Source organism: Piliocolobus tephrosceles, chromosome 1 (assembly GCF_002776525.5).
Source record: "Piliocolobus tephrosceles isolate RC106 chromosome 1, ASM277652v3, whole genome shotgun sequence".
Taxonomy (NCBI): Eukaryota; Metazoa; Chordata; class Mammalia; order Primates; family Cercopithecidae; genus Piliocolobus; species Piliocolobus tephrosceles.
The window spans coordinates 198,018,848-198,042,389 of record NC_045434.1 but is presented as its reverse complement, the minus strand read 5'-3'; the positions used below and the strand labels follow the sequence as shown (position 1 = coordinate 198,042,389).

Here is a 23,542-nt window from a genome sequence, read left to right as displayed (position 1 = left end):
AGTAGTCTTCAGTTTGTTCTCAAATGTTCAACTATGTGTACTCTGAAAACCTGGTCTTTGCAGATTGAACAAGAAAAATTGGCGTCTATGAAAAAGCAAGATGAAGACAAAGATAAAAGGGATAAGGAAGAAAAAGAAAGCAGCAGAGAAAAAAGGGAGAGGTCTCGTAGCCCAAGAAGGTATCATACAATAGATGCATAACTGATGTTTTACAGGTACTTTAGGTCTTGAGAAATTCTGTGTGTAGAAACTTCCCTAGTTAAAAAGGAATCTAACAATGCTATTCAAGGAATTTCTTCCATCATGCAGTTTTCATGGTGAGCTTTGGCTTGCCTCTGGACTGAAGAAATCTGTCATCTTTTGTTTGAGACAGATAATTTAACCATCAGTGTCTCACACATCTTGATGAGTTGTCCAACTCTAAATTCCTAAATCAAAACTTTAAACTTTTCTTCCATATTGCTTTAGTTCATAACAGTTAATTTGGGTTTTTTAAAATGTACTCTGACTCATTTTTTCTTTCCATTTCCTTTCTTCTAAAAAGAAATCTGTACTCGAAACCTGTCCTCATTAGCCATTCATGTAATACTTACCTAATTCCCTGTTCTGCTTTTCTTAGATGGTTGTACTGAACCCAAACTTCAGATCATTTATTTGTTTTCTTTTTCCTTCCAATGAGACTGTTGTTAGGTTCACATTTTTAAATCCACGACTCAGCTTCTATATTTGTGGTAAAAGGTGAGAACTCTATTAGGCTTTTTATTTTTAGGGTTCTGCTTATTTCTTTCATAAATGTCTGCTGGAATTAGTAAAGAGAATAGGTAATTTCTTTGTCCCTTTCATTTATATATTGATATTAAAATCTCCTTGTGGAGGTAATACTTATAGAGCTAAGCACAAATTGTCATGGTGGTAACTACTTGACTATTGATGAAGTATGTCTGCCATTTTCCTTCTGTGTGAATAAGGAAAAAAACCTTTGAGTTAGGCAGGCTACTATTAAACAGAAAGAGGGCTTCTCTTCCAAAAAAGCTATCTTCTTCATGTTTGGTATATTTATCTTTTTTGAATAACATGTTGCTTTAATAGTACTAGTCATTTTTCTGGCATACTGAGGCTCTTCCTGATGAACTCCATTGTAATCTGTCCACATCTAAATGTTAACATGTTTCGGAGTTTGATTTGTTGTCAGAGATTATCGTTGGTTTTAAGGCATCCTCTTTGCCTCTGAAAAGTTGGTCTTTTGATCTCTGGGAATGATAAAGAACCTAAGTCTAGAGTCCCAAGTCAGTGCTTTCCTCCCTTATAACTGATAATACTTGAGAGTGTTATCTTTCATTTGCTTGTCTTTCTCTTTCCTATCAAGTAGGTGAGATTAGGATGTCTTATTTCCATAGGGAAACATCTCAGATATAAACAACAGTAGTGTAACTAAAGATTAATCCTCACTTCTTCCTTTGACTCCTCTCTTCCAATCCATGTTATTTAAAAACCTGAAAAAAATTGCTTTCATCCTAGACGCAAATCCAGATCTCCTTCCCCTAGAAGACGATCTTCCCCTGTCAGGAGAGAGAGAAAGCGCAGTCATTCTCGATCTCCCCGTCACAGAACCAAGAGCCGGAGTCCTTCCCCTGCTCCAGAAAAGAAGGAAAAAACTCCAGAGCTCCCAGAACCTTCAGTGAAAATAAAAGAACCTTCAGTACAAGAGGCTACTTCTACTAGGCAAGTACATAAAAATTCATTTATAAATAATCACAATTTTAGATTAATAATGACTGCAAATAATGACATCTGAGTTAAACTACTTATTCTCCTTTTAGATTTTTTAAATTATAAAATTAGTTTGTTGAAAAGAAATTGTTTAGGAGAGTATATTAAAAGAAAATGCCCCAAAGGGTGACCATTACTATCTTTTGGTTATATTGTTTCAGGTATTTTATGTATTGTAACTTGCTTTTTTTCCTCAATGTATTGTGGACAACTTCGCACTTTTAAGAAATGTATGTGGTTGCCAGATGCAGGGGCACATGCCTGTTATCTCAGCACTTGGGGAGGCTGAGGTGGGTGGATCGCTTGAGCTCAGGAGTTAGAGACCAGCCTAGGGCAACATGGTGAAACTCTGTACTAAAAATATGTATGTACACACACACACAGATTAGCCGGGCATGGTGGCACATGCCTATAGTCCCAGCTACTCAGGAGGCTGAGGTGGGAGGATCACTTGAACCTGAGAGGTTGAAGCTGCAGTGAGCCAAGATCATACCAGTATACTCCAGCCTGAGTGATAAGAGTGAGACCCTGTCTCAGAAGAAAAGAAAATGTACGTGGTTAGAATTATTAGTTGCTCACTAGGTTTCACTGATAGGTATGTATATATCTTTTGGAGCTAGAGACAAGTCTGTAAATTTTGAAAAGGTTTAGAAATAATTTATTACATCATTATATAATGATTTAGAAGTCTGAGTACAAGAAGGCAAAAGAAAAAAAAAAGCTTTTATTTCCACAGTGACATTCTGAAAGTTCCCAAACCTGAACCTATGCCAGAACCTAAAGAACCTTCTCCAGAAAAAAATTCCAAAAAAGAAAAGGAGAAGGAGAAGGCCCGACCACGATCTCGGTCACGCTCCAAATCAAGATCCCGGACGCGGTCCCGCTCTCCTTCTCACACTCGACCTAGACGGCGCCATAGATCCCGATCAAGGTGAGTTGTGGCTTTAAGATCAACAAAGATCTTAGGTTTTATATGCTACTCTACTGGGTACAATTAGATAAATAACTTCAAAGCAGTAGAAGATGTTTAGTACAAATATTTTTTGAATGTACACAGAGAATTTGAGGACACTTTTCTGTGTACCATAAAAGTGTCTACATAAATGGAAAATTGTGATCCTTGAAATTTATTTTTTAGATGTAGCCATTGAGAAAACTAAGCCAAGAAATTCCTCACTCCTGGTTTATTCAGGACCTAATTCTGTTTGTTACGGCAGATCGTATTCACCTAGAAGGCGGCCAAGCCCAAGAAGGCGGCCATCTCCTCGAAGAAGAACTCCACCAAGAAGAATGCCTCCTCCACCAAGGCATAGAAGGAGTAGATCGCCAGTAAGACGGTAAGATTTTTAAAATTTGGAAGTGTCAAGTGTTTGACACTTCTGGATAATCTTTCTTTTAGGATAATCTAAATTAGTGTCCCCTGGAAGAAATAACTCATAGGTGATACTAGACAATGTCTTCTAAAGAATCTGTTTCATTTGAAGTGTAATGCAATTGTCCTTGTTATGAAAAATGTCTAGTCTGGTGTTGGAAAGTAAACGAGAAATTAATCATCTTATTGATACTTTTCTGTTAACTTTTACCCTTCTAGAGTTCACCAAGAAATCCTACTAAGTAAGGGAATTGGCCATCTTCTCTTTGGCTTTTAACTGGCTTCTGAAAAGTAGCTGATGATAGGGCCAGTAGGCTCCTTTTGCCAGTATTAAAGTGATTCATTTGCTATTATACTTTGAGAAAAATATTTTCTATGAATTTTTTGTAAAATTCTCAGAAAATTCTCATTATAGAAGTGATGAGGCTTGTAAGTAATTCAGACAGAAATAGCATAACTTGGAAGTTTTCCATAATCCTGGGGGAATATATCTGTATTCCATAGATACAATTGTTATTACTAGTTTAGTGTCTATTTTTGAAAACCCCGACTGTACCAGTTTTCTTTTTCTTAAATCATTCTAAAATGAGCATATGATAAAATATTTCAATCTTGGATATATCACTTTAAACAAAAGGTAGTGGCTAAATCTACCCAAAGTAGAGTCCTAGTGCACTGGTAGCAGAGTTTTTGTGCCTTCTTGCAATACATTTCACCTGGCTTTGGAAGAAATGCCAATGATTAAGCTTCCAGTTTTATTTTGGACAGAATTTTTTGTTTGAATCTTTTAAAGTTCTTTTCAGAGAACCTAATCAATTTGGAAATAAAGAGGGGAAAAATCAAGTAAACTTTATAAAGTTACTTTGTTTCTGCAGTCAGGTTTTTCAGAGTCCCATATGTTTGAAAATTCTCTTTGGGGAGGGATTGTCAAGATATATTGAACTATTACCACTGTTATAAAGAATTGATGTGTTACTGCTCATAGAGGAGATTAGTGAGGTAAATGGTCAGTCAGTTTTCAGGCATCACACTTTTCTAATTCCCCTTTAGGAGAATAGTAACGCTGGTGCTTCCTAGTACGAGATTAGTGGAAACAGCTATTTCTTATACCGGAGTTTTGCAAACAGCATGTTTAAATTGTGCTTACTCAGCCATTTAGCAGTCAATATTTTACAGATTGTTTAAGATTCCCTTTCAGCCAGTTTTTATCTCACACTTAAGGTAGGGTTTCTTTTTTTCAGGTTCTCAGGAATTCTTCCGCCAAAGGTGAATTCTGCAGGTACACATAATTGCAACAGAACTTAACACAAATTTTGCCGCAGAATTCGAGAGGCCCCTGCTTCTAAGTTTATGTAGCTAAATGAATTCTTAGTTTTGCACACCTTTTTAAAAAATGCAACCTAAAGGTTTCTCAACATTGTGTTATTAAATGAAAAATACCTTGCCCCCAAATTTTGTATGCAAACTCCAAAACACCAATACCATTCCTAAGGCAGAAGGACTAGTTATTTTATTATAGCATTCAACCTGACAAGTTTTGTAACTGGAGAGAGAACATAGACAGAAGCATTTATCAGATTAAGTTGTTTATATTTAGTCTCAGAACTAGCTGTTTCCTGGCCTAGGTTATGGTTTTTTCCCCCATTCTTTTGGACTCATTTATGTGCTTAGCTACATAAACTCAAAAGTTGGATTAAAATAGCTGTATTTTTGTGTAAACTGTTCATACCTGTAAGGCCGTTCTTTATAAGTGTGCAATTAGTGAATATGAATACTTTATTCCACAGAAGACGACGTTCGTCAGCATCCTTGTCTGGGAGTAGCTCATCATCCTCTTCATCTCGTTCACGGTCACCACCAAAGAAGCCTCCCAAGAGGACATCCAGCCCCCCTCGGAAAACTCGTAGGTTATCTCCTTCAGCAAGTCCTCCAAGGCGAAGGCACAGGCCATCACCTCCTGCAACTCCACCACCCAAAACTCGGCATTCCCCAACACCCCAGCAGTCAAACCGTACAAGAAAAAGTCGTGTTTCCGTGTCTCCAGGGAGAACTTCAGGTAAAGGTAAAAATCAAACACATATGAAACATGTTCTGTCTTTCTTTGACTACAAAGCATAGTCAGTTACTGCCCCTGCTTACTCTCAAAGTATAAAATAGCTAGATAATATTTGTATCTGATACTCTCTGTAAGTTTGCTTATAGGCCTACCTCTTTCCTGCTTTAAAATCTTGGGGCTTTTTTATGTGTAAAAGTGTTTTGTTTTTAGCAATGCCCTCTGGCATTGCGCAGGTGGATAAATCTTTTACCAGCCGTGGGCTGTTTGAGTTGGGGTAACATATCGAAGTTTGCGTTGGCATGATAAGGGATCATTTTATTACTATGAGGCCAGTTAACTTTTTTTTCTCCTGAAGATTTTTGGTTTGATATCTTAAGTAAGAGGACTTCATATTCTCTTTTAGTTCTTTCTTGGCTGCGTTGCGCTCCCAAGCAAAGGACATGGTGTCCTCTTAAAAGCTGATTTGTTTTTTTAATTTAGGCTCTAGGCAGGGTTCTTCTGAGTGTTGTCCTTGCTTTATTCTGCAGATTGATTTCTGAGGAATTTATGATCTGTGATCCTGCCAGGCAAGTAGAATGCTGTGTTAGTCTGAGTGAAGGTTGTGGTCTATTGGGGTTTGTTCTGTGAGCATTAAATACGCATGGAAAAAACTAGTGTCCATTTGAACCAGGCTCTCTGGAGCTTAGGGCTGGAATGATACAGCCTAAAAGGTGAGTAGTAAGGGATGGGGAGGATCTTAAAAGCTGCTATAGCAATTGAATTTTAAGGAGCAATCTATAGGTTAACACATACTGGGGTTATTATGATCATATTGAAAATTTCAGGTTAGAGCCAGATGTGGTGGCATGAGCCTATAGTCCCAGCTACTCAGAAGGCTGAGGCAGGAAGAACACTTGAGCCCAGAAGTTCAAGGCTGGCCTCAGCACCGTAGCGAGATCTTGACTCTTTAAAAAAAAAAGAGAGAAAAAATTTCAGGTTAGAAACAAAGAAATGGGGATGGACAAAATTTTCATTATACATTTTAATGAGCTTGGTGAGACCGGCATTGCTGATTATTCACCCTGCTGCCTTCTCTCTCCACTCCCCAATGATGCAATGTGGTGATACCTAGGAAGGCAAATTTTGCTTTCCTTTTTTGTATCTGTGACAATGAGGCATAGATAAGCTGACAGAGTGAAAAGGTGACCAGCAGTTTATGGTAGTCTTTAAAAAGTAATGTTTTCTAAATTGTGACATTTTTATTGTAGTGATACATTGATTAAATAAGACATGGACATTTTTGTTGGCCCCTTATACAAGCAGCTGGTGAAAGTAGAGAAGCCTGTAACTGTTCCAGGTTCAGTCCTCAGTTTGAGAGAGGGGCTTCAGGATCACTGTTTTCATAACCTCATGTACCATACTGCTTTTCAGCATTGGGAAAATTTCAGTCCATTTTTAGTTACCATGTCCAAATCTGATGCCCATGGCCCTGACCTATTTTGTCTTTTCCTGTGAAGTTTGTACTTCTGAATATTTATTCTTTGTCTGGAGCCACAAAGCTCTCTGGAGAAAAAAACAAGTGTTTCCACCTGTTACTTTGCAAAAACACATCAAGTGATGATTTTTTTCTATTTGTATCATATAGCCAAAGAGTTGCAAAAGTACCTGAACAGAGGGACCAATCTTTGTTAAAATAGGTTGATTGTTAAGAATTATTAGGTACCTTTTAAAAAGCATCTGCACAGATGCTAATTTCTTGTGTTTTGGTGTATACTTTTTGCAAACAAGACAGAGTGGGTATGTACATAGGAAAGAAGTAAGCCATGGTGAAAATAAGTAGTTCTGTGGGTTTTGGGACAGGGCTTCCATGTCCAAACAGCCTACTCAAAGAGAGGCGCTACAGGCAGTGTAGTCAGAGTCTCCCTTGTGACCACTGGAGCTGAATATTGGTTTGAGCTACTTGGAAATAACCTCTCCCCCACCTCCTCCCTGCTCCCCAAAATAGAGCCAGCCTCTCACTCTGTCACCCGGGCTGGAGTGCAATGGCCCAGTCATAGCTCATTGCAGCTTCCAACCCCTGAGATTACAGGTGTGAGCCACCACACCCGGCCCAGACATAACCTTTTATATTAAACTGATGCTAGCCCTCTATGATGAAATTTCAGAGCTAGAAAAGACCTTAACAGTTGTCATCAAGAAACAGATTTTCAGGTTAGTTGACTTGGTCAAGGTCAACCAGCTAGGAATAAAACTTGAGTTGCCATTCCCAGTTAAATAATGAATACTTTTCCCAGCTTTCCTACCCCAGAATTCCTCTTTGATTGCTAAAGGTGAGAGGTGGAGGGCAGGGTTGAAATTGTTTAGCTTCTCTGTCTGGTAGTATAATTTCAGAAATTACTTTGCAGTTTCTGTTACTTAGAACAGTAACATCATTGAAATGTAATAGATACTACGGTTATATTTTCTGTAGTGGCCACTAATCAGGGCCTTAGGGCTCTGTTCTTGGTAGTGGGCAAATGGAGTGGGAGGGAGGCAGGAAAAGTGTTTTGGGGAACTTACAGGTTAATTATTTGAAAGAGTATACGGTCATCTGAAAGGATCTTAGGGGAAACATTTGTAATTATTGACACCTTGTTAAATTGGCATTATCTTTGTAGTACATAAAATAGTGCTTTGAAATCAGTGGCACAGTCAGTGAAGTATGTTAACATGATTGATACTGGTGGTGGCAGTGTGGTAATTTTATTTAGATTAGCTTGGCCACATAAATTGTGCTCTCTAGACACTTAATGGTCACTTTACTATTGCTGGTCACAGAATAACTTATCTTTATAAGTGATCTTTTAGGCAGATCTAAGATTAATAATTAATAAGACTGTTGGAGTAAATTTAAAATTCTGGTTTTAAAGTTGCCTTCTACAACGTTTGACTTCATGCTAGAATGATTTTGTCCCTTGAATACTTAAAATAAAACAACATTACCAAAAAGTAAATGATGTAAAGTCTCATCTAGAAAAATAGAAATCTGAAGGGCTATTATAATATTAATAATGCTGATTCAATTGTATGAAACCGGAGTAAGAGTATATAAATGATCCTTGTTTGATGGTATAAATTTTTCTTTTTTTGGAGACGGAGTCTTGCTCTGTCACCCAGGCTGGAGTGCAATGGTGCGATCTCGGCTCACTGCAACCTCTGCCTCCCAGGTTGAAGCGATTCTCCTGCCTCAGCCTCATGAGTAGCTGGGATTACAGGCGCATGCCACCACACCCAGCTAATATAAATGTATTAATAAAGACTACTTTAGCTAAGTAATTAGTGAGAGATTGAATCAGGATGCAACTCCAGATGTGTATTTCCATTGGGGGAAAATGTAAATAATGTTACAATTCACTGGTATTATATAAGGAGTAGGCTTTTGCCAACTAACTGGTAAGCATAACCACATTTTTAATGTTTCTTAGGGGAAGATGTGTCCAAACAATCAGCTTCCAAAGCAAGTTTGGGAACCCAGTTCTTTGAGGTGGTAACTTGGACGTGCACTTTTTAACTAGGTGCCCATAATATCTTTTCAGAAATTGAGGATTAAGTAACACTTAAAAATATGGACTTAAAAAAAGAGCCTCAAATAGTTAACAATTTTAAAACATTTTATTTCTTTGGATTTGTTAAAATACAAGTATGAAATATAGTTTGCTATTTGCACTATCATGATTCCTGATATCTAATTGAGTGATAGCCATTCTTTACCCAATCCAATGGTTTGTCTAAATGGCTTATTACGTAGAAATTTTAAGAAAAGTTGCTGGGCGCGGTGACTCACGCCTGTAATCCCAGCACTTTGGGAGGCCAAGGTGGGCAGATCACCTGAGGTTGGGAGTTCAAGACCAGCCTGACCAACATGGAGAAACCCTGTCTCTACTAAAAATACAAAATTAGCCGGGCGTGGTGGTGCATGCCAGCTACTCAGGTGACTGAGGCAGGAGAATCCCTTGAACCCGGGAGGCGGAGGTTGCAGTGAGCCAAGATCGTGCCATTGCACTCCAGCCTGGGCAACAAGAGCAAAACTCCTGTCTCAAAAAAAAGAAGAAAAGTCTGTTCATTGAAAAGGCATACCGGTAAATTCTTCATTTTGATTTCTTTAGCAAAGATGCAATTACTGTGTTAGATCACTGGTTCTCTAATTACTGCCCCTTGGAATAAACCATTATAGAGTTCTGAATGTGAATGTCTGTTAAATGAGATGTATCTGCATTCTGAGTAAAATATTCCATGATAATTGCTTTAATCACACAAAACAGGTATCAGGATCCCGAGGGGATCAAATTGTCAGTAGGTTTATTTCTTATTGGGATGTTCTCAAGTGGTGTTTCAGGTTAATCTATGGTATATATATGTTTATATGTGCATATACTTAACAATCTTAGTTGTAGCAATGGATAGATACTATAAGCAGAGATAGCTGTTCAGATCAAAACCCATGCCCTAAAAATAGACTCTTGGATTCACATCTTAGCTCAATTAAATTGCCTTTGTGACTGAGGTGAAGTTGCTTCTTTTTAAGCCTCAGGTTTCCTCTTTGTGAAATGGAACAGGGAGAAAGGGATGTGATACTAGCAACTGTGTTAATAGTATGTCTGATACAGCAGGTTTACCAAAGGTAGTTACCATATTTATATGTCATTGGTAAAAGACAGTTGGATAAGTCAGAGGATACCCACTACTCTCCTACTACTTTAGCTATAGAAATGCCTTTTTTTCTTTCTAGCTCTTTGGAAAGAATTCTCGAGTCTTCGTATTTAATAATTTTTACCATTTGTGGCGGTCTGCTTTTTTTCATGGGTAGCTTAAATCCCCTGTGCTATTGTGAAGATTATGCTCTACATAAAGAACCTTTAGTCTGTTGGGCAGCCATTCTTCTTTTCTAGACCAAATATCTTTGTGAAAGTTTCATCAGATCTTATTTCTTAGTCATTTATCATCTTTTACTTTTCTGAAGCCACCTATAGTGGTTGCTTAAAAGCTTTCATGGTGATGAATTCTCTGAAGTTGAGTGTGAGAGTGAGTGTGGGTGTGGAGGGTGTGTATTTTAGGTTGTGAAGTGCAAGTCGCACACAGAGGTTTACTTTACTGAGCTGCTTCTACTCAGTAGCAGCTCCCAATTTCCCTTAAATGTTGGTTTTCTTGGGAGAATCTCAAGATTTGAAAATCATTGTAGAACTTCTTGAGGCTTTTCGTTAAACAGTTAAAAATTCTTGCCTCACTTCATATAGTGTTCGAATATGACAAAAAGATCTTACAGGAATTTTTTAATTCATCATAAATTCTTTTTGAGAGTAGTCACACCCATTTTTGTAATAGCAGGACGGCATCTTGGCTGGGTGCAGTGGCTCATGCCTGTAATCCCAACACTTTGGGAGGCTGAGGCAGGAGGATTGCTTGATGTCAGGAGTTCAAGACTAGCCTGACTAATATAGTGAGACCCCATCTTTATTTTAAAATAATAATAAATTTTTAAAAATTGAAAGAAGGGTATCTTGTCTAGACCTTTTTTTGTACATAAGCTTCTTTTCCACTCTTACTCTTTTTTAGTGACAAAACATAAAGGTACTGAGAAAAGAGAATCCCCTTCACCAGCACCGAAGCCTAGAAAAGTAGAGTTATCTGAATCGGGTAAGTTTGTTGTTTTTTTGTGGTGTTTTGTTTGTTTTTGTTTTGTTTTTCTTAAAGCTGATTTTGATTTTTTGCACATTTGGTCATCCCCTTCTGCTTGAAGATGAAGCATAGGATAAGAGCTAAGACTCTGAAGTCAGACAGACTTGGTTGGAATCTCCTGTTCCAGAATTTAACTGTTTCTGTTTTAATTAACTTATCTGAGCCTTTCTTCTTTCAGCTCCGAAATAGGGGCAGTAGAGGTTTTTGACAGTTAACTGTATCTGCTTATAAAATGCTTGGCACCCACCTGACCTGTAATAAATGCCTAAATACATTTTATTGTATTTGGTGAAGATAGTCTAAATCAGCATGTGAATTGGCATTTTAAACTCTTTTTAAAAAAATATAGTAGTTGTATTTTTGTTCCAACCAAATGAAGGTTTGAGAGACTATTTTCCTATTCAAATTGCAAATTTTCTATATGCGTAACTAAAGAAACACTTTCTAAATGCATCCATCTTTCAGAAGAAGATAAAGGTGGCAAAATGGCTGCAGCAGATTCCGTGCAGCAGAGACGCCAATACAGACGACAAAACCAGCAGTCTTCATCTGGTATGGATGGTGATGAAAGTTTTTTTCTACCTGAATTTCCTAATAAAAAATATTTGGTATATAAACATCTATGTGTGCAGCACGAGTACTTACTTGCCTACATAGAAATCTGTCTGAGGAGGCAGAATTGTTTTCTTTTTTGGTTTTAAGTCCTTTTGCAAAATTTAATCTTCTGTTACTTTGTTATAAAAGTAATAGGTCCCGGCCAGGCGCGGTGGCTCAAGCCTGTAATCCCAGCACTTTGGGAGGCTGAGATGGGCTCATCACAAGGTCAGGAGATCGAGACCATCCTGGCTAACACGGTGAAACCCTGTCTGTACTAAAAAAATACAAAAAACTAGCCGGGCTTGGTGGCGGGCGCCTGTAGTCCCAGCTACTCGGGAGGCTGAGGCAGGAGAATGGTGTAAACCCGGGAGGCAGAGTTTGCAGTGAGCTGAGATCCGGCCACTGCACTCCAGCCTGGGCGACAGAGCGAGACTGTCTCAAGAAAAAAAAAAAAAAAAGTAATAGGTCCCTAGGATACAATAGTGAAACAGAAGTATAAAATTGGAAAAGTATCATTCTTTTTCCAACCTCCCAAAGCTTTTATTCAGAAATTTTATTCAGAAAAAGGAAAGAACCCCACAGAACCTCAACTGTAGATATGTTGCCTCCCTTTTTAACTTAACAGTATATTTAGAACATCTTTCCCTATTAAAAATCTAGACTGGCCGCAGTGGCTCACACCTGTAATCCCAGCACTTTGGGAGGCCGAGGTGAGCGGGTCACTTGAGATCAAGAGTTCAAGACCATCCTGGCCAACAAGGCGAAACCCCGTCTCTATGAAAAGTACAAAAATTAACCGGGCATAGTGGCACACACCTGTAATCTCAGCTACTTGGGAGGCCCAGGCAGGAGAATCCCTTGAACCCAGGAGGCAGAGGTTGCAGTGAGTGAGCTGAGATCGCACCACTGCACTCCAGCCTGGGAGCCTGGGCAACAGAGCAAGACTTTGTCTCCAAAACAAAAAAAGAAAAGAATCTACCTTATTATTTTGCTATTTGCTTTTTTTATTATAGGAACATACCGGGCTGGGTACGGTGGCTCACGCCTGTAATCCCAACACTTTGGGAGGCTGAGGTAGATAGATAACTTGAGGTCAGGAGTTTGAGACCAGCCTGGCCAACATGGCAAAACCCTGTCTCTACTAAAAATACAAAGATAGGCATGATGATGCAGGCCTGTAATCCCAGCTACTCAGGAGCACAAGCGGTCTTTCTGCCTTGGCCTCCCAAGTGCTGGGGTTACAGGTGTGAGCCACTGTGCCCAGCCTAGACTTCTTAGTGTGTGCCATCTTGATTGGATTACACTGTGGAAATGATTTCTATGTCTTACTTAAATGAATATGCTTGGCTTTGAAATCATTGATCATATATTGATAATGATTCCGTTCAGAACTCATGGCCTATATCCATGCTTGCTTGCCCTAGTGAACGCTCCATCCACCTAGATTTCGGAAAACTTGGACAGATTCAAGCACAAACCTAATGTAATGTTTTTTTTATTGTGTAATTATAGACTCTGGCTCCTCCTCCTCCTCAGAAGATGAACGACCCAAGAGGTCCCATGTGAAGAATGGTGAGGTTGGCAGGCGGCGGAGACATTCCCCTTCCCGGAGTGCTTCTCCATCACCACGAAAGCGGCAAAAAGAGACTTCCCCTCGGTAACATCTTTTCTTCAGTGATGTTCACTGATGTTCTGTAATTGTGATGAAATTTGATAACTTGGGATTATTTGAGAATTTGATTAACTTCAAGTATTTGGATATGGTTGGATTTTTGTTTGCTTTTTAGGGTTTTTGTTTTGTTTTTGCTTTGTTGGTGGTTATTAATATTTAATTTAGAACTGGTAAATTTTAAACCACCATGTCATATATGTGTGCATGATTAGAAAAATAAGCCAAATAATTATAGCTTTAACTCCTGAACATCTTTGAATATTTAAAAATGTCTCCGTTAATGGTACTTAACCCACCCAAGTAAATAATTTAGTGAATGGAATTCTTGACATTTGTTTTTCTCCACTGCTCTCAGGATGCAGATGGGAAAGCGATGGCAATCGCCAGTGACTAAAAGGTTGGTTAGACACTACTTTGTAAATTAGGGTTACATGTCAAAAATTTTAGTGACTTAATTTCCTATTTAGGTGACCTCATCTCTTTCTTAAATATATGGTGACTGTGGCTATGGATGTGCAGATCCTAAGTTGTTTTGGTTTGAGTATTTTTTTAAACACATTAGATTAATGATAGATTTATACATGAGCTATTTGGTTTAGACCCTCATTTGAACTTAGATTTTTAATATCTGGTTGTGCTCTTTTGTGATAATTTGCATCAACTTACATCAAGCAGCACACAAATTTTTAACAGTATGTGGATACTTTTTAAGACATAGGATTAATTGCTTCTTAGATTTGGCGGGAGGGACTTTGTATTTGTGGTGACATTAGGGAGGGCAGGAAAAACTAGGGAGAAACTTTAGAATACTAAAAGTGAGAGGATCACGAGGTTAGGAGATCAAGACCATCCTGGACAACATGGTGAAACCTCATTTCTACTAAAAATATAAAAATTAGCTGAGCGTGGTGGTACATGCCTGTAATCCCAGCTACTCTGGAGGCTAAGGCAGGAGAATCACTTGAACCCAGGAGGCGGAGGTTGCAGTGAGCTGAGGTCATGCCACTGTACTGCAGCCTGGCAACGGAGCTAAACTCCATCTCAAAAATAAGAAGAAGAGATAAAAGCGAATGGAAGGCTTTGGCCCTGTTCAGTCTTTCCAATAGTGGAAAGGTGGGTTGCATATCTTTTTTTTTTTTTTTTTTTTGAGATGGAGTCTGGCTCTGTCACCTAGGCTGGAGTGCATTGGTGCGACCTCAGCTCACTGCGACCTCTGCTTCACAGGTTCAAATTATTCTCCTGCCTCAGCCTCCTGAGTAGCTGGGACTACAGGTGCATGCCACCACACCCAGCTAATTTTTGTATTTTTAGTATAGAAGGAGTTTCGCCATGTTGGGCAGGCTGATCTCAAACTCCTGACGTCAAGTGATCCACCCATCTCGGCCTCCCAAAGTGCTGCGATTACAGGCATGAGCCACTGGGCCCGACCGGCATATTTTTATTGAAACTTTTGATTATTAGTATCAGTGTGACCATAAAACTGTAAACTTTTAGAGCCAAATGCCTAATTCAGGCCTTAATCTCGTAAGTGAGAAGATAGAGGCCCCAGTGTGGTAGTTTCTTAGGGCCACAAAGTGACAAAGTCGGATCTTAGACCTATACGTTTGACATTACACTAATCTGTCTTAACCAGCTGTCTGCTTTTGGGGGCCTTAGCTGCCACTGAATTTTGAAGTGTTTATCCTTGCTGAAGCTATCCCACTGTCCTTTTTGTAGCTCAGTTTTTGAAACTGTTGCTTTAGGTAATCTCATCAATAACTGTTTTCTTGGAAAGGAACCAGTGAGCAGTGTTTGTGATGGAGCAAAGCACAGGGTATTTACACTGTGGAGGAAACTGCTGCATGATAATAAAAGACAAAAACCTAAAAAAGATTAGTTCGGCTGCTAAAGCATTCCTTTCCCAGCTATAATTACCTCTGACTTTTGTGAAGTTGCTGGCACAGCAGCTAAACAATTGCTTTACAGAGTTAGATTAGTGGTGCAATTTCTTCTCTTTGATCTCCCCTTCCCTCCCCGCCCCGCCCCACACACCAAATTATGGAACTACTTGCTGTTCTGGAAAGAGATTTCTCACAGCAGTAAAATCAACACTAACGTTTATTGCTCTACTCCAGGATGTTTTTGTTTTGTTTCTCATCATTTAAAAAGTATTTTAAGTTATATACCAGCAACTTAAAGTTTAATGCCATTAGAAATTGCCATCAGGTGCCTAGGATTTAGAGATGGAGGAAGGATTATTTGGGATTATGCTTCAGTATATTTTAGAAGGGGAGATAGAGGCTGGGTGTGGTGGCTCATGCCTGTAATCTCAGCACTTTGGGAGGCTGAGGTGGGTGGATCACCAGAGGTCAGGAGTTTAAGACCAGCCTGACCAACATGGCAAAACCCTGTCTCTACTAAAAATACAAAAAAGTTAGCCGGGTGTGGTGGTGCATGCCTGGAGTCCCAGCTACTCGGGAGGCTGAGGCAGGAGAATCGCTTGAATCTGGGAGGTGGAGGTTGCAGTGAGCCAATATCGTGCCATTGCACTTCAGCCTGGGCAACAAGAGCAAAACTCCATCTCAAAAAAAAAAAAAAAGAGGCTCATGCCTATTCCCAACACTTTGGAAGGCCGAGGCGGGCGGATCATGAGGTCAGGAGATTGAGACCATCCTGGCTAACACTGTGAAACCCCGTCTCTACTAAAAATACAAAAAATAAGCAAGGCATGGTGCTGGGCACCTGTAATCCCAGCTACTCGGGAGGCTGAGGCAGGAGAATGGCGTGAACCTGGGAGGCGGAGCTTGCAGTGAGCCCAGATCGTGGCCACTGCACTCCAGCCTGGGCAACACAGCAAGACTCCGTCTCAAAAAAAAAAAAAGAAAGAAAAGAAAGGGGAGATAGAGCCTGGTTTTGAATATTTGGTATGTATTTAGTGTGAGGTCTTAGTCCCCACAAAGCATAAGCAGATGTAAGTTGAAAAATTTAGTGGTGAATTTTAGGATTTTGCCTGTTCAGTTAACAGAGCTTTCTTAATTTCAAAGGGGAACCAAGACAAAACATAATTCCAGATTCACAGGAAGCATGAGTCCTGTCCTGGGCAAAAAAAATTAAGAGCTTGGAGCAGAGACATCCAGATTTGGGTCTTAAGCCACTTGTGACTATTGGCATTTTTCAATTTCTATATTAGTCTCTAAAGCAGTTGATTCCTAATAAGGAATCAGAATCACCTGGAGCGCCTTTCCCAAAAACACCTGGCTGGACCTTAGCCTAGACCTGGTAGACATAAATGTCACATAAGCTTCCCAGGTGGTTCTAATGTGCATCCCCAATAAAAAGCAGTGCTCTGATGTGCTGTTGCTGAACTTTTTCACTCTGTGTCATGTCAAGAGTGTTCTCTATTGTGATCCAGAGTAAAACAAAAATTTCACAAAACGGTATTTACCCTTGTCACAAGTAAAACACTGTGATTTTATTAAGTGTTTTAATGCTGCCACCCAGGGTCTTGACTAATGGTCTTGACCTGTAGTGTGAAAAACACTGTTCTGAAACTTAGTAACCATTGCTGCACTTGGGGTTAATGATAATTGAAACCGTTTTTTCTGGGTCACTTAACTGTAAATACCACTGACTGAAAGTTAACTATAGGCCAGGTGTGGTAACTCACACCTGTAATCCCAGCACTTTGGGAGACTGAGGCGGGTGGATCACCTGAGGTCAGGAGTTCAAGGCCAGCCTGGCCAACATGGTGAAACTCCATCTCTACAAAAATATTTTTAAAAATTAGCGAGGCATGATTATGGGTGCCTGTAATCCCAACAACTCAGGAGGCTGAGGCAGGAGAATTGCTTGAACCCGGGAGGTGGAGGTTGCAGTGAGCTGAGATCGTGCCATTGCACTCCAGCCTGGGCGACAGAGCCAGACTCCATCTCAAAAAAAAAAAAAAGAAAAAGAAAAAATTAACTGTAATTATTCTTGGTTTAGTGGTAGACGGAGGAGAAGTCCATCCCCACCACCCACCAGAAGGCGACGGTCTCCTTCTCCCGCCCCTCCTCCTCGACGGCGCAGGACTCCCACACCACCACCACGACGAAGGTACTTTGTCAAATATGCTAACTGGAGCATCTCCCCAACTCCCCCCACCCCTGACACATCCGATGAGTAATGGTGCTCACTTCATAACAGGGTTGGAGAGAGGCACAGCTCATGAAAACCCAATCATCATGCTTATGAACTACAAAAGGATCTCTGAATCTTTCTGATTATTATATCTTTTAGAGTAAGCAGACTAGCATTGTTCAGCCAGTCATAAAAGATCACATATGATTCCATCTATATGAAAAGTCTAGAATACACAAATCTATAGAGATAGAACACAGATTAGGGTGGGGTGGACATGGGGATGGTAATGGCTGCAGAACTATATGAATATACTAAAATCATTGTATACTTCAAATGGGTAAATAGGTGGATTTTATAGCAGGTGAATCACATATTGTGATAAAGATGTTAATACACTGAAAGGTGGTATTGACTAGTAATTGCAAAGAGAAAATTTAGAGAATCCTGGCAGATAGCTCTTACCTAAATAATCAAAGACAACATCCTCAATAAAACATACTGGCATCATGTATTTCCTGGATTCTTCTGTAGTATGCTTACCAATTATGCCGAACCTCAGTCTAATTATTAGGAAATATCAGAGAAACCCAAATTGAAAGTCATTCTACAGAATACCTGACCAGAATTCGAAAGTGTCAGTCATGAAAGACAATGACAGAAACAGTCACAGATTGGCAGGAACTAAAGAGATGTAGGGTCCTGGAGCAGAAAAGGAACATTCATTAAGTCCTGGAACAGAAAAGGGACATTCATTAGTGGAAAATTGGGGTTGTTTTGCTATTTTAGTAATACTGAGTTATCACTGAGGTTCATTTTATAGTTTTGGTAATTTTCTTATGGTTATATAAAATATTAGCATAGTGAAGTGGCAGATCTCCTATTTTTGTAGCTCTTCTGTACATCTACAACTATTTTAAAGTAAAAATTAGAATTTAAAGTTTTAGTGGCATTGCTCGGATATGTTGCCAAGCAATGTAATGGCATGCTGCCCCCCCCCCCCCCCTTTTTTTTAAAGACAGTCTGACTCGGTCACCCAGGCTGGAGTGCAGTGGCACAATCTCAGCTCACTGTAACCTCCGCCTCCTGGGTTCAAGCGATTCTTCTGCCTCAGCCTCCCAAGTAACTGGGATTACAGGCACCTGCCACCACACCCAGCGAGTTTTTGTATTTTTTGTAGAGATGAAACCATGTTGGCCAGGCTGGTCTCAAACTCCTGACCTCAGGCGATCCTCCTGCCTTGGCCTCCCAAAGTGCTGGGATTACAGGTGTGACCAACTCTGCCCGGCCTGGCTGCCACTCTTGAATGCCTGTTATGTGCCAGGCAAAGTGCTAGGCGCTTTATATGCTTTACTACTAGTCCTCAAAGAGACCTTCCTTGATAGTTGGTATTGTTTGCATTTTTCAGGTGAGGAAATGGGAGTTCAGACTTACTAAATAATTGCCTGGATACAGTGATGAAACTGTACCCTACCACATTGCCAAAGTATATGGCCTGTTGTAAAGCTAACTCTGGGCAGGAATTTACTTTGATCTAAAAGTCTGCAAGATCCAAGAGGAAATTAGGCAGTTTGGCCTGATAAGTGGTCTTCTAAGAGAAAATGGAACAGTCTCTTTGAGGGGAGGTAGAAGTGTCTTTAAGGCTTGTGCAGTGAACTCTTTAATTATTCATACAGTGTAGCACGGACTTCCTAAGGTGACCATAATAGAGTTTTGTTAATAGAGTTACTTGGTTATTATATAATAACTGATGTTCAGTTAATACAGTGCAAGATTCTCTTTCCAAAAAACATTGTTGATTTCGTATAGATGTTAAAAGACTTGACGAATTCACATCTTCTGAAAATTGCAAATTTGTTAATCAAAATGTCTTTTTTTTCTTTTTTGTACTTAGTCCTGCAGACAGACTGTCCTGTGTTGCAGTCAGCTGAGATAAACAAGTTTTATTGATATTTAAGTGAGAATATAAAGATGGCATGTTCGCTTATAAATATATTCCCTTTGCCTAGTGCTAACTACAGTATAGTCAAACCTGCTGATTACTTTTCTCTTCATCTTGTTTCTGTATTTTGTTAAGCCTTTCAGCTTAATTATGTATCTTTTTCCTAGGACTCCTTCTCCTCCCCCACGCCGGCGCTCACCTTCTCCTAGAAGATACTCTCCTCCAATACAGAGGAGATACTCTCCTTCTCCACCTCCAAAGAGAAGAACGGCTTCACCTCCTCCCCCTCCTAAACGAAGAGCATCACCATCTCCACCACCAAAGCGGAGGGTCTCCCATTCTCCACCTCCCAAACAAAGAAGCTCCCCAGTCACCAAGAGACGTTCACCTTCATTATCATCCAAGCATAGGAAAGGGTCTTCCCCAAGCCGATCTACCCGGGAGGCCCGATCACCACAACCAAACAAACGGCATTCGCCCTCACCACGGCCTCGAGCTCCTCAGACCTCCTCAAGTCCTCCACCCGTTCGAAGAGGAGCGTCATCATCACCCCAAAGAAGGCAGTCCCCATCTCCAAGTACTAGGCCCATTAGGAGAGTCTCCAGGACTCCGGAACCTAAAAAGATAAAAAAGTAAAAACATTTTATGCTTTTTCTTTAGGAATACTTACATAGCTCTTTATATTTGGAAGCTTCCCGCTCCCCCCCATATAAAAGGAATAAGTTATGAATATGAGCTTTTAAGTCAAACTTCAGGTACTATTTACAGATCCTGTTCCATTTTTGAGATAGTTTCTGTGGCATAAGTTAAATGCCACAGGCTTTTACTTGGTTCTTAGCAGTTATCAATTTGTTTTTAAGGGTATGCTTCCAAAACTAAACTTAAGTAAGACATAGAACATTTCTTGTGTGTGATGTAAGGAACTGACATTACTAATCTTACATAAGAAGCATCATTAACAAAATGGATAGAGGATTATGAGGCTTTAGCCACCCTCTAGGAAACATAGGGATGTAAATTGGATATATGTTAGTAGAATCAACCAGCAACCTAAGTGGTATATTTGAAATTCATAACCTGGTTGTACAGTGTAGTTGGTGGTTTTCTCATGTGAAGAGGTGTCTATTCTCAATGCTGAATGTTTTTTCCTTTTTGTCTAGGGTTGCTTCCCCAAGCCCACAGTCTGTAAGGAGGGTCTCATCCTCCCGATCTGTCTCTGGGTCTCCTGAGCCAGCAGCTAAAAAGCCCCCAGCACCTCCATCCCCTGTCCAGTCTCAGTCACCATCTACAAACTGGTCACCAGCTGTACCGGTCAAAAAGGCCAAAAGCCCAACACCGAGCCCATCGCCGCCAAGAGTATGTGTCTGCCTTATTTTGGACACCCTTTTATAGATATGTATGTGGTCACTTTGAAGCAGAGAAAATGTCATTGGGGCATTAAAATATTAGTGTTCAAACTTTTTTTCCCATTTGTGAGTTATATATCTGATCTCAGGCAGGTTTCTATATTGCATAAAATCAGTGGTTAGATGTCCATCTGTTTTTTGTTTGTTTTTCGAGACAGGGTCTCAGGCTATCACCCAGGCTGAGTACAGTGGAATGATCATAGCTCACCGCAGCCTTCCTGGACTCAGGTGATCCCTTCACCTCAGCCTCCCAAGTAGCTGGGATTACAGGCACATGCTGCTACACCTGGCTGATTTTTTGTTTTTAACTTTTTGTAGAGACAGGGTCTTGCTGTGTTGACTAGGCTGATCTTGAACTCCTGGACTCTAGTGATCCTCCTGCTGTGGCCTCAGATGTCCATATTTAATTGGGTTGACTGAATAGTTGTGCAACCTAACTTGTGAGGAGTTTTAAGTAATTGCTTAGAAGTGTGAAATTGAAATATTATGGTTTAAATTATAGGAGCCTGCTTTTTACATAAATTTGGTATATGTGTCATGAGGAAGAACCAGTCGTCCCCACTCTAAAGATAGGAGAGCTCAGATGGTAGCTAGAGACATGGCATTCATACCGGCATGTGTTTAGACTCATGGCGGGTACCATTTATTAAAAGTCTGCTACACGTTAGGCAAGTATTATGGGTGATTTACAGATATTCCCATTTAATTTTCACAAGAGCTTTATCAGGTAGGGATTATTACACTTATTTTAGGTGAAAAGGTCTCAGAAAAAGTTCAACAATTTGTCTAAGGTCAAATAGTTCAGGAGCTGGAATTCAGCTCATCCTGGAGATAGCCCCTGACTTTGAATACCTTTCTTGGTGATAATTGGCCTTGGGTCTTCCCTGCTCACACCCTCCAAAAGCCTTTTGGAAATCTTGAGATTTGTCCATTGGGGATTTGAGGAAATAAAATGTTCAGTTGGACAGAATATTAATCAGATTGATTATAAATGCTGGGTGTTTTTTTCCCCCTTCCTAGAATTCAGATCAAGAAGGAGGTGGAAAGAAAAAGAAGAAAAAGAAGGACAAGAAACACAAAAAGGATAAGAAGCACAAGAAGCACAAAAAACACAAGAAGGAAAAGGCTGTGGCTGCAGCTGCTGCAGCTGCTATGACCCCTGCAGCCATTGCAGCTGCCACAACCACATTAGCACAGGAAGAGCCAGTGGCAGCGCCAGAGCCGAAGAAGGTATTTATGAACTCTGTGTATGGCTCCCTTGCAGTATATGTACAGATAGCAAAGTCACTTTATTTTGAGAAGTAGCAAAATTGTTTTTTCTACTAATTGACTACTCTGAGATAAAATTCACACACCGAACAGTTCAGCCATTTACAGTTTGTGGTTCCCTGGGGTTTAGTATATTCAGTCGTCGGCCATCCCTATACTTTGATTTTGCTCTTTACTCAGCATTTCCCTCCAGCGTCTCAAGACTTAACCATGTAAATTCTGTTGTTGTTTTTTTTTTAGGAGACTGAAAGTGAAGCTGAAGATAACCTTGATGATTTAGAAAAGCACCTGCGTGAAAAGGCCCTGAGATCAATGAGGAAGGCCCAAGTGTCCCCACAGTCTTAGGGGGAAATGTTTGTTATGATGTAAATTTTATTTGGTTTGTACGCAGTTCAATTTCAAAATTGCTAAAATGTGTTTGAGCTTTAGACTATAACATTTGTTGTAATAATTGCTAGGTTGAAGTTCACCATGTAAAAAAAGGGGGCATGGATTTACATTGCAAAAGGTGTCCACAGTGTATTAGTGACATTCTTTCATTGACAGCTGACATAATTCATTGAGTGAAATATTTCAAGCCAAAAAAAAATTCCCTTTTTAAAAAAGGGGGTTTAAATACTGTTGGCATTTTTATGGTTCCTTTAAATGCCCTGGCTATTCCTAGAGGGTTTTTTTGGTTTGTTTTTTTTTTTTGGTTTTGATCTTCTTTTTGTTTTTCTTTCTTCTTCTTACATTTTTTTCATTTGAGTCTTAGCTCCCATTTAAGTTATGCTACTGACCTTGTATGGTCTGTAAGCTTGCCCAGAAATAAGACCACTGTTTTGAACTACCACAAAAGTATAAATGAATATTTTAATGCCACCATCTTTCCTGTTGCCTGTGGAGTCTCTGCTGAAATGAATCAAGATTCGAGCTCTAGGATGAGACAGAAAATGAAAGCATGTTGTTTGCCAGGACACTGTGGGTTTATATGGATGTGTAACAAATTGATTTGGAACACTGGACTCTCATTCTGTTCTTCTGGTTTTGTTTTTTTGTTTTGTTTTTTTCTTTTTTAAAGGCAATGAGCTAGTCCCAGAAAGGATCCTTCAGTTACATACAATTTGTTTAATGAAATGTCATGGCTCTGTTCATATCTTTGTCTTGTTCTTCCGATTGGTATATACAAGTTTCAGAGCTCTTGTATTTGGAAGGCTGGAAGGGCCCAGACTTTGGAATAGTGTCTTGGTTTCACTGTTTTTGTTTTGATTTTTTTTTTTTTTTGATTTTTTTTTAAAACTAAAGCTATATAAAGCTTGTGGATTAAACAGAATAAATTTCTAAATTTAAAAATTTTGCCACTCACTTTTACTTACTTAGTAGTGCCTGTGTAAACCCTTTGGTGTGTTGGAAGTTGGGTAAGGGAAAGAAAAGGTGATGAGATTAAGGTTTTACCATCTTTATTTCAGTAATTACTGTGGTGGGTGCTGTAAAGGGAAAGTCTCAGCGTGTGATTGGAACATTTAGAATACGGGTGGCAGAAGTCCACCAGGCAAAGGGAAGAGCATTGCAGTCAGTGTCTGTGTATTCCCTGAGGCAGAAGGAGCCTGGCATGTTAGCAAGTGAACAAAGGCTAAGGAATGACTGGAACACCCTCTGTCGGAGTTGTGTGAGTGTGTGTGTGTGC

The 23,542-nt window shown here is 39.7% G+C and overlaps 1 protein-coding gene and 1 pseudogene across 27 annotated transcripts in view; one reads left to right on the top strand and one right to left on the bottom strand.

The window, feature by feature from the left end:
- The window catches only part of SRRM1 (serine and arginine repetitive matrix 1), a 29,738-nt gene extending 6,526 nt beyond the window's left edge, over positions 1-23,212 (top strand). For 3 of the 27 annotated variants that reach the window (XM_031934536.1, XM_031934559.1, XM_031934560.1), the window contains 14 exons: positions 64-179; positions 1,609-1,722; positions 2,507-2,701; positions 2,988-3,107; positions 4,930-5,204; positions 10,770-10,850; positions 11,361-11,444; positions 13,002-13,146; positions 13,517-13,558; positions 17,125-17,235; positions 19,369-19,833; positions 20,362-20,557; positions 21,628-21,837; positions 22,117-23,212. In XM_031934536.1, coding sequence (XP_031790396.1) covers positions 64-179; positions 1,609-1,722; positions 2,507-2,701; positions 2,988-3,107; positions 4,930-5,204; positions 10,770-10,850; positions 11,361-11,444; positions 13,002-13,146; positions 13,517-13,558; positions 17,125-17,235; positions 19,369-19,833; positions 20,362-20,557; positions 21,628-21,837; positions 22,117-22,221 — 2,259 coding nt within the window. In that variant the 3' untranslated portion in view covers positions 22,222-23,212. Of the gene's footprint in view, positions 1-63; positions 180-1,518; positions 1,723-2,506; positions 2,702-2,987; positions 3,108-4,929; positions 5,205-10,769; positions 10,851-11,357; positions 11,445-13,001; positions 13,147-13,516; positions 13,559-17,124; positions 17,236-19,368; positions 19,834-20,361; positions 20,558-21,627; positions 21,838-22,116 lie in introns of all 27 variants that reach the window. The other 24 variants (XM_023219625.2, XM_023219634.2, XM_031934540.1 and 21 more) reach the window with 12 other exon arrangements.
- On the bottom strand, positions 17,292-17,386 carry LOC111547831 (annotated as a pseudogene).
- Positions 23,213-23,542: the final 330 nt, after the last annotated feature.